At 43.3% G+C, this 11,572-nt stretch overlaps 2 protein-coding genes across 3 annotated transcripts in view; one reads left to right on the forward strand and one right to left on the reverse strand.

Annotated features, from left to right (window-relative positions):
• Positions 1–2,087, forward strand: part of LOC123172221 (transketolase, chloroplastic) — a 7,237-nt gene extending 5,150 nt beyond the window's left edge. Inside the window, exon 3 of one of the 2 annotated variants that reach the window (XR_006485512.1) lies at positions 1,809–2,087. The gene's annotated coding sequence lies outside the window, so the exon portion shown is untranslated. Of the gene's footprint in view, positions 1–501; positions 709–1,808 lie in introns of those variants that run through there. The other variant, XR_006485514.1, reaches the window with a different exon arrangement.
• A 7,835-nt stretch (positions 2,088–9,922) lies between these two features.
• On the reverse strand, positions 9,923–11,307 carry LOC123172218 (uncharacterized). The gene has a single exon (XM_044589226.1). The coding sequence runs from the start codon at positions 11,213–11,215 to the stop codon at positions 9,923–9,925; it is 1,293 nt and encodes a 430-aa protein (XP_044445161.1). The 5' UTR covers positions 11,216–11,307.
• Between the last annotated feature and the right edge of the window lie 265 nt (positions 11,308–11,572).

Consider the following 11,572-nt stretch of genomic DNA (forward strand, 5'->3'; position numbering starts at 1 on the left):
ATATCCGAATATGTCTTGCAGAAATACTCCTATCCGAGTATGTCTTGCAGAAATACTCCTATCCGAGTATGTCTTATAGAAACAACTGTTGCAATGGTTTCTATCAGGTTGCTTGGTTTTCTTAATGAAAATCGGGGGGTGACCCCTTTTATCAAAAGAAAGTATAAACAATTAGAGTAATAATTTTATTAAATAACATACTAAAACCATGTTAACATATAACGTAAAATGCTTAATCTTATTCTAAATTTTGCTAAGACAACTTGTAAGATATGTTCACACATCTAAAAATGCCAAGAGCTATGTTTATATTTGTAGAGCGAAATGGTCATATATGTGGAAATATCATGAATTCTAAGAAAAAATCTACACACCAAAAAGTTCCATGTATTTATCATGAAAAGAATAATAGAAACACATAATGGACCTCAAAAAGATTTCACTCGTCGCACTTGCATCTGCACCATGGAAGCTTTAGATACCTAACCCTTGGTGGATCAGGTATGCCTTCTTTTCTTGGATGATGTGGCTTCCAAAGCTACAGATGTGCGTTGGGAGCTCCAAGGATATTGATGCAGTGTGAAGGATCTTGGAGCAAACCACCCCGCAATCATCCACATTGATATTCTGATCTGTCATCCTTGGGGTTACCGGTTGAGACTACAATAGGTGCATACAACTTGCAGGTACAATCTGAACACATAACATCATGACAACATAAATGTTTTAGATATGAAATCATATACTCATCCCTGGTAATATGCATTAAGCATGGCAAGTCATCGAAACAGTGGATCAAAGCCCTAAAAATCTTAACAATGTTACATGATTGGCAACATCCGATTCCCATCCCTCCCATGACTAAATCCCTCTTTGGAGAATGAAACAGACTCTGGGAAACCTCTTAAACGAGCGATCGTGGTGACCTTGCAGGTCAAGAAAAAATATGCCAAAAATATATGTGAAGTTTTAGGTCAGTGGAATGTTATAGTTGAAAGATGGGAGCCAGTGTCCAGTGCCCCCCTTGCACACTGGCCACATGGCTTGGGTCGGGCAGCTTACCTCCTCGTGGGCCCTAGATGGCATGCTCTTGAAAGCCTTTGTCTTTTGTCTTCAAACTCCCAAACTAATTTCGTTATTTTTGAAGTTTATTTCTACATGTTTGTTTTCGCAATCTTCTGAAAATGGCCTCGGTCCCACAAATATAATGAATTAGAGACAGATTAGATGGGAAACCATAAATAAGAAAAATGATAAAAAAAAGAAGTATAGACACGTTTTGAACATATCACACCTAGAAAGCCAACATGTAGTTTTATTTTTTCTCTACCGTGAAAAGGGTCTCTTCCTAATTGTGTGAACTGAGTGATCATGGAAATATTTGCTCACCATCATTAAATGATTTGCTAACTAAATTTTTTGAAAGGTTTAGACATATTCAATTTACTACACATAATACCGAAACAAATCTACTCATCTGTCGACTATATAGGATAGAAGAGTAATACGAAGATCAATTGCAGGCAAGATCAATCAAGTAAAAATTGCAAGTTTTTTTGCCTTTATAGTTTTCAATAGTTTCATTCAGAACCTCTTTTCCTTCTTATGAAGACATTATGTCAGCAACTTCTCTAAGCAGTTGATTATTTCTGTCCTAGATAATCTGATGAAATGTTGTCAAAATTAGTTTTAGTTAATCTTTTGATCAATGATTAGAATTGATAAATAACTTCTCTTTGGTTCTCAAGTTGTTGAATTTTCCATGCACAAAATTTCCGTCACACATTTTTCTTTGTGATAAATTGCAGTCACGCATGATAAGGACAAAGGGAAGAGGAGGAGGAAGAAGTAGAAGATCCAAGTATGTCAGGCTATTGAGCATCTATACATCAAGCTACAAGATATGATGAATTGTTACACGTCACTATGTAACTAGTAGCAAAGCATACCTCCTCCACAATTACAATAACATCTACACTGACCTCACGCATGACTATCTCGGCCACAACTATTGTGCCGTCACTTTTAGTAACCTCTCCAAAGGCAATGAGGACTATCGCCTTGCTTGAGCTCCTCATGGGCTTCTTCTACAATAATGCATATGCAATGTACTACTACTTGTTCCTGCCACTTCTACTGACACTGCAGGGGATGTCAGTTTCACGCCTTCGACTTCCTCTCCAAAATCACTGGCCACGAGGCCACGGCACTCCTGTCATTTGTGACTCTAGCGCTATGACTGTGGAATGTTTGAGTATAGTGTCTACCTTATCTCTACGAGACAACTTCCCAAAAAAAAAAACCTTGTATGTGGGGCCCAAGTCAACTTTCCATTGATAAGGCAGGAAAATGATCAAACCACGAAGTAAAACAGGGAAATTTAATTATCCTTTAAATTCTGCTATATTCACCTTCCCATACTTTGTCATGCCAACCTATTTAGCTGACACGCTTATGATGTCCTGGAAGAACATAGGATTCTGCTACCCACGAGCGATTCCATGTGTACGCTGTGAGTCAGGTGTCCTCATACCTTTTGGACGACATCCTTAGATTAGTTAATACTCCCTCCGTCTCAAAATATAAGAATGTTTTTCAAGCTGGAAAAACGTTCTTATATTTTGGGATAAGAACGTTTTTCAAGCTGGAAAAATATTTTTATATTTTGGGACGGAGGGAGTATTTGTGTTATTAATTAGGACATATTTAATAGTTTAGTTTGAACCCGCAACATTTTCACACTAATGTCGTCACTGCTGCTACCCGGGATGGATATATTCATATCAGTCATTTCACCCGACAAGGGTTGTTAGAATAAATCTGAGGCATATCGTCGATCATCCGAGGAGCATGCAATCACGCAAGCACGACACGGAGATTTGTTAACGAGGTTCACCGATATGGCTACATCTCCGGGGCCTGACTACGGGCGCTCCTCCACGTGACACCGTCACAATACCGCACACCGGCCATCCGAGCGCCGGCACACGCCGTCGGCTCCCCCTTGCGCACCTGTGCTATTATGTTGGCATATGTTACATCGTGTGTCTACCCCCGCTATATATGAGAGGCCTAGGATACAAGTGTCCTACTTGGACATGACTCCACATCCTATGTAAACACAATACAACTCATAGTCCAACTATAACCTACCTTGTACACAATATTCGACACAACTCTAACAAACTCCACCTTGACGAATATTCTCCACCACCGTGAATTCGTCAATGCGTAAAACTTCCATGTACATTGGATTTGAGCTTATCCCATGAGCACCGCTACTACTCCAAAGACTCCATGTGACTCCACCTGCAACTTGTAGTCCCTCCTTTTCTTGACCACAGTCAACGCTCGAGCCAAAATTAAGTTCCTTGCTACTCTAGTTTGTGCTCCCAACTTTCAGAGTATCAGTCCAACGCCATCACACACTAATCACTGACCTGTGTGAAAATGAACAACTCACTTTTTTTAACATCAGTACAGACACAAGCGCTCATATACACGCGCATACACTCATCTCTATGAACACACACATGCACACCCTACCCCTATGAGCACCTCCGAAAGACTGAGCCGGCATATCATCTTGAGATTTACGAAGTCACCGTAGGCGCCTAGTCGTCGACGGGAACATCTCCTCCCACTGAATGCGCATCGCCGGAAATCCTGAAATAGATCTAGAAATAAATGCGAGCACCAGGATTTGAACCCTGGTGGGCTGGGGATACCATAGTCCCTCTAACCATCCAATCACAGGTTGGTTCGCTGAACAACTCACATATTGAGTGTCACACATAAGAGTTACCTAAGAGTTACCTGAACTTAATATCACCACTCCTTTCTTAACCGTCTGTCTGAAACTTGAAAGAATTTCACCATTGCTTGTAGTCATCCCAAGTCAAATTCGCAGTTGTCTCAACACATGTATGACCACCAGAGCCCTGGCCCGTCTCCATGACCCGTGCGTAACGCACGCCTCGCCGCTATTTCCGCGTCGAGCCTCTGCTATCCTGGTCGAGTCTTAAGGGTCGCGAAACCACACCACTCAACCCCCACTGCAGAGTACCACCGATCATCAGCGACCGATGATGAGTTTCACGCTTCCATCAGACCACTGAGCTCCAGTCTAAACTACGTGTCACCCGCTTTTTTCCTCCCCGCTGAATAGGCTTCGATTCTCTGGATCCTTACACAGTAGCCCCTCAATCCAGCTCCACCTTCAACATGACTCCATGGTAAATGATCATCCACCCTCGCGCCCCGTCGTCTTCAAGCTCTCATGTGCACCGTCTTGAATCAACCCCGCGCCATAGCCTTGTCGAAGCCGCACAAGCCCTCAGGCCTACGCCACGTGTTTCCACGCCCCAGAAGTCGGTCACCATCAACATCACGCTCCTATGTCGTCTTCGCCGATCCCACCACCGTCTTCTGTACCAACCGACTCACGTCGACCCGTCAGACTATCTAATCTGACCCAGCCGAACTTCTCCGACTGCATGACACGCTCGAGACTCTCAAATCGTCTTCCGCGAATATCCATCCATCACATGATAATTTCATCTCAGTCGACATGACTTCTCGCAACGCCTTCAAGCATCATTGTTGTGCCATCAAAACTTTCACCCTTGTCTGTCATAACCCAAGGTTTTTAGTTCCGTGAACTTCTCCACCTCAAACCTGGTACCCGTTGGCGCCATGGTTTTCATATGACTGACCCTGTGAAAAATTATCCAAGCTTTCCACGCGATGCCCCAAGTACACGAACAGCCTCCGCGTACTACAGCAGTTCCAACCAAAAAATATTCTGGTCCTCACGTGTAACCGCTCCAGGCACAACTCCAATACTATTTTTTGAGCATGCACAACTCCAATACTAGCAATTGCTTTGCCAAGTCCCTGTTTCAATGGATGCGCACACCTGATGGATTTTCTCTTTCCATTAATTGATTTGCCTGCCTATCTCCGTGTCACATGGAGACTCGGTCTCCTTTTTTTTTCTCAAAACAAATCTCGTGATCTCTTTCCTAGTCAACACCAGCAGTCTGCTCCTTGCGATCGATTAGGGGAGGTCCTATATGACGCTCTTTGCGTCAAGTTGCTGGTGTTTCGCACAGAGCCTCCACTTGGCGGGCTTGTTGGGCTGTTTTCTGTTTCTACTGTTTCACGAGCGAGCGAGCGAGACCTCGGGATTCGAACCCAGGACCTTACACTATACGAAAAGTGGTACTACCAGTTGAGCTATCAGTCATTAATGATTCTTCAGCAGGCCCAAGCTTAAAGAACCAAACACGCAGCGCAGGCCAAAATATATATCTTGAATTTCAAAAGCATTTTTATTAAAAAAACGAAGGGATCTGTGACACACAAGCAAATTGCTGATTTGCAAAAAAGACACACGAGATGTTTGCAAAAATCAGGAACATTTTTTTGAAACGGGAACTTTTTAAAATTCCAAGACAGAAATTGAAAACGTGAACATATTTGAAAAATGTGAAAACAAGAACATTTTCTAAAAATTTTAAACTGAACAATTTTCAAAACTCCTGAAAAAATGAAAACATGCACATTTTTGAAAACTGCGAACAATTTTTGGAAACGAGAACATTTTTGAACTGCCCAATTCTTTTTTGAATTTTGTGAACAAAAAGTTGAAACTGAACAATTTCAAAACTCCTGAAAAAAATGAAAACATGCGCATTTTTCAAATTTGTGAACAAATTTTGAAAGCGGTAACATGTTTTGAACCGCCCGAACATTTTTTGAAATTTGTGAACAAAATATTGATACTGAACGATTTCGAAACACCTGAAAAAATAAAAACGTGCACATTTTTTAAAATTGGGAACAATTTTTTGAAAACGGGAACATGTTTTGAACCGCCCGAACATTTTTTCAAATTTGTGAACAAAACTTTGAAACTGAACAATTTCAAAACTCAAAAGTGAGAGTGTGCACATTTTTCTGAATATTTTTTCAACAATTTTCAAAAATGGGAACAATTTTCGAAATTCCTGGGCAATTTTTGAACAAATTTTGAAAGCGGAAACATATCTCTTAAACCGAACATTTTTTAGTTTGTGAACAAAATTTGAAAAGATGAACACTTTTTTTAAATTCAAAAATTTATTAAATTTCTGAACAAAAATTTGAAATCAGGAACATTTTTTTTGCCTAGGCGAAAAAAAAAATTGAAACTGCAGAAAATGATTTTGCAAAACACGAAACTTTTTTGAAGTTGCGAACAAATTATGAAATTCTGAACAAAGTTTTAAACCACGAACATTTTTTGAATTTTTGAACAAATATTTAAAATGGGACATTTCATGAAATTATGAACATTTTTTGAAACAAAGCGAACAAATTTTGCAGGTTATGAACAAAATTTGAAAACAGGAACATTTTTCGTAAAAATGAAAAACAATTGTAAAATGCGAACATTTTTGGAAAAGAAAAAGAAATCTGAGAAAGAAAATGAAAATGAAAAGAAAAGAAAATCAGAGAAAAAAGAAACAAGTAAAGAAAATAATCAGAAAAAGGAAACAAGGAGAGAAAAGGGAAAAATAAATAGAAAAAAACAGAAAAGCAAGAAATCCGGTTCAGGAACCTTCTAGAAGGTTCCCAAAACCGTAAAAAACCGGCTGGGAATCCCAAAACCGGGAACGCTGAAAACGCGCAGAAGGGGCCGGCCCAAAACCGAACGATCGCCCTGATCGTTTGTGCGAAGGAGCGTCTCTTTGGCGCAGAGAGCGGCGAATAGGGAATTCCATCGATTAGCTCACCGCGTCGTGCCTTGATGGGCCTTGTTCCCACGCTCGGGTCTTTCCTAGGCCGGTCGTCTACGCTGCTACTGCTTCGGCCTGCAGCTAGCCAGCACCTGGCCCGCTTGCCCGTAGCCTCTAGATAGATCCATCACACTGCAGCTCCAAGATCTCGCCGAGAACTCTGCCTCGTTCCGATTGCTCTTCCAAAAAAAATGCCGCTCTTCGGATCGCCCCTCATTCGTACATGTCGCTCTGTTGCGACGTCCATACGGACAATGTTAATCCCGAGCGCTTCTCTCCTCTAGATCAATGATCCGCATCCTTAAATCGAACCTTGCTCATGATACCACTTGTTGGAATAAATCTAAGGCATACCGTCGATCATCCAAGAACCAAGCAATCACACGAGCACGACAGGGAGATTTGTTAACGATATTCACCGATATGGCTACATCCCCGGAGCCTGACTACGGGCGCTTCTCCCCGTGACACCGTCACAATACCGCACACCGGTCACCCGGACGCCGGCTTCCCCTTGCGCGCCTGTGCTATTATGTTGGCATAGGTTACATCGTGTGTCTCCCCCGCTATATATAAGAGGCCTAGGATACAAGTGTCCTACTTGGACACGACTTCACATTCTATGAAAACACAATACAACTCATAGTCCAACTGTAACCTATCTTATACACAATATTCGACACAACTCTAACAAGGGTGATGTGCTGATTGTGCACTAACTGACCGTGCGCGAGGAATATAATTCGGGTACATGAGAAATACCACATGCAGTCTAATAAAAAAAACTTTCAGCATTTTAGTTTTGCTATACGAAATTCATCAAAACTTGAATGCTGAAAGATCGCGGAAGCGAAACTGAAGCTGGAAGGGCTGGATTGGGTGGTAATTCTCTCAGGTCTGTGTTGCGACTCGCAGCAGCTAGCGGGAGATTGATGAAAATTAATCCAATGCAGCTTTGCCCAATCATTCCCACCTGCTTAATTAGCTACTCCCAGACGACTAACCGGTGAGGTTTGACTTTTCGAAAAAATATATGCACTAACAGTGTTGAGTTTTCTGCCACATCAATCCTGACGGGTGCCCATGCCTATCAAAATCGTGATTAATTTTGTCCCAACCGCCAACTTATAGAAAGTGGTCGTTTTTTTTACATATTACCTGTAAAGTGGTAGTTTTTTTGTCCAAATTTGAAAATTGGTAGTTTTTGAAGCCTAACCTGAATTGTGGTAGTTCTTTGTTATTTACTCTTCCAACCGGTGATGAACCAGGACTGCTTCATCGCTAATTTTGTTGATCTTGGTTGGGAAGCCAGGGATTTTCTTTCCTAATTTAGGTTTGCACTCGCAACAGTTAGATAATGCATCTAGACTATTAAGACGGTAGGAAGTTTAAGTGGCCTAGAATTTAATTGTTTGTTTCTTTTTTCAAATTTGAAGGGTTGGAACACCCGGTTTAATAATTGAGAGCATCTCTGGTCCTTTCTCTTGATCTTTAACTCCCTGAAAACTAAACTTTCAGATAGTTCCCACCTCGCCATTTCCTCAAAAGTTTAGTTCTAAAAATTTGAGGAGTTACTCCTCAAATCTCTCCCCACCTCCTTAAATTTGAGCAGTGTAGATCCTCCCCCATGACGACGGGCAAATGGAAGACTTGAACATGCGATGTGCCAGGCCCCAACGACAACGAAGGCAACATGCACACTGACGAAGCATGACAAGACAAGCGTATGCAAGAATGCCCACGACAACAACCACGACGACAACCTCGATGATGGCAACAATAACATCAGTGTCAATGACCTCCGATTGCTCTGCTACTAGAGGTGGTCAGGACGCCATGTGTCATTGTGTGTAGGAAGATTTAGTAAGTTAAATTAGAGTACAAGGACCACTACTGTAAAAGGACCATTAAGAAATTGTTAGATGAATGGGTCTACTACTGCAAGCCGCACAAATCACCACTTAAGTTTAATCATCAGATTTTCGCACGACATGTTTGCATTATACTACTTCTCTGGATTGCGGTTATCAACAGGAAGAGGCCATCTATCCTTGCACCCTCTCGGCAGAAGCTCCCACAGCTGGAAGGAACATCGGTTGAAGGCATTGCTAAGGGAGGATACGTCATTTCTGACAATTCCTCAGGCAACAGACCTGACCTAATCCTTATCAGCACAGGCTCTGAGCTCGAGATCGCAGAGAAAGACCACAGATCAGTTGAGGAAGGAGGGAAAATCTGTATGGGTTGTCTCGCTTGTTTGCTGGGAATTGTTTGAGGAGCAGTCTGAGGAGTACAAGGAGAGTGTCCTACCAAGCGAGGTTACTTCCAGGATTAGCATCGAAGCCGGCGTCATGCTGGGATGGGAGAAGTATTCGGACAGAAGGGCAAAGCAATCGGCATTGACCGCTTCGGTTCAAGTGCTCCTGCTGGAAGGATATACAAGGAGCTTGGTCTGACGGTGGAAAATCTGATTGCAACAGCAAAATCACTGTAAAAGGATCATTGCATTGCTCAACAGATATATATGAAGGTTTGCTCCTATATCCTACTCCCTCCGTTCCGATTTATTCGTCGTGGTTTTAGTTCAAATTTGAACTAAAACCACGACGAGTAAATCGAAACGGAGGGAGTATATGCTATCTTAATAATCAATAAAGGGCAGTCTCGAGGTTTGATTGTTGCAGCTCGGGGAGCTTATTGAGGTGTAAATAATAACAATGTCTGCCTGATAGGCCTAGTAATTAAGCCACTTTGTTTTTCCAACTCTGCTAAGTAATAGACAGTTTGTATTATACTACTTCTCTGACCTATTATGGGTGTTGGCTAAGAAGATAGACTGGCATAAAACGATCAAACACGTTGATTACCTCCATACAAGAGTACTAATAAAGAAATATAAACCTAAGATCCAAGAGCAAGACCTCTCTCAGAATTGAATCGGCTTGTGCTTAAAACAAAAAGATTTCCCAAAAAGAGAAACAGAGAACTACAAGAAGAAAAACAGAGACTTACAATTTGTAGAATGAACTAGCAGCATTTTCTTTAAAATTTCTGGCCTGTACATATAGTACCCAGATGAGGAATCACCACCATTACTAACGAACTAGACAGTTTTTTCGTACAGAAGGAAGAACTCCAAACTAATTATCCAAATTAAAATTTATGTCTCTGAGATTTGGTGTAATCCATATGGGGGCCGGACGATTGGACCAAAGGTGAGGAGACAGAAGTTCGTCGCTGCAGTTATCATCCAAGTTGAGAATTCCCATATTGCGGCGATTATTCTGAAGTCCCATTGTCCAATATTTGCAATCGTCGGTGAAGTAGGCATGGTTGGCCTTAAGAGCCGGGTGTTCTTCGGTACTAAGACAAAGCGACTGATTATGCCCAAGGAACAACGCATGACCGCGCAAGCAACTGGTTCTCTCGAGTTCGTTCGCCGCGGCATCAACTTTATATACTCTAATTTTGCCGGTAATCCAAAACACAGATGACTGGGGCGTATCTCCTAAATCATGATCCCCAAATTTTCTCCAAACCTGCAGAAGATCGCCCCATGGGGCTTGTATGATGTACATACGAAGGCATCTGTAAGTCATTGGTCCCTCCATAATTACCTTCATGGTGGCCACAGGGGCAGGGCTGGCAAGATCGAAGCCATGGATTTCTCCCTTTGAAGTCACCGCATGCATGAGGCCATCCTTGTACATGCAGTCGTCATAGGAGGTGTGTGGTGGCAACCAGGTCCAGCTCTCGGCCCCTACCCTCGCAAAGGAGAGCTGGCAAGACGGGTTGTGGATCAGCACCACAATGTGTCCTCTTCCTCCTCCTCCTCCTCCTCCTCCTGAGGATGAGGATGCATGGTCATCGGAAAGAGAAAACACAAAAGCCTTGTGATGGAGCTGGTGGCGCAGCTCGCTGAGAGCAAGGTTTGCTGGCAGCGCGAGAACGGTATGCCTAGTGTGGGCCGAGTATCTGTACATGTCGAGGACGCCGGAGTCATCGTAGATGGGGCTCACCTGCCGGATGGTGATCACCGACGGGAGGGCGACCTGTTGACCGGTGATGGGGTTGAGAAGGTGCATCTCGGACCTGTCGTCCACCGTAACCAGCAGGCCTTGAGGCGAGGACCCAATCAGAGACCTGGTGCAGATAGGCGGGTCTGGGAGAGTCAGCTTGTACGCCTTCTTCTCCGCGAGGCTGTAGAGGCGCGCGGTGCTCTCGCCGTCGGGCTCAGAGGTGTAGAGCAGGCATGGCGTCTGGGACTGGTTGTAGAGCCCGAGGTTGCGCAGGGTTTCGTAGGCGGAGCGCCAGGAGGAGCATACGGAGCCAGCGCGCACCAGGTCGGGGATCTCGAACGCGGCGAAGATGGCCATCAAGATGTCCTGCGGCAGATTCGGCGTCGTCTGGATCCCACCGTCCTCCAGCTCCATGGGGACTGAGACGTACGAACTGCTAGTAAAGCTTTGATTGACGGAGAACGGCACGGCCGGAGATCGCAGGCAGGCTTGTGGATCAGCATGCAGCCGAGGGTGAAGCAGCAAATAGCTAGTTGATCTGAACCCAGCAGAAATCACACCTCGAATTCTGGATAGCTGGGAACTCGTGTCTCGTGTACGCTGCAACAAACATAAACGCCGATCCCGGCGGAGGAGTCCTCCTATTAAGCTCTAAGTAAAAAAAAATTTAAGAATCCGCTGAGGTATTTTCTTTTTTTAGGCAAACTCACAAAATTTTATTCAACCGTCGCAATGTTTACAGGGACAAATAAAAATTCTCCGGGCTGGCCT

This window comes from Triticum aestivum, unplaced genomic scaffold (assembly GCF_018294505.1).
Source record: "Triticum aestivum cultivar Chinese Spring unplaced genomic scaffold, IWGSC CS RefSeq v2.1 scaffold16167, whole genome shotgun sequence".
NCBI classification, from domain to species: Eukaryota; Viridiplantae; Streptophyta; class Magnoliopsida; order Poales; family Poaceae; genus Triticum; species Triticum aestivum.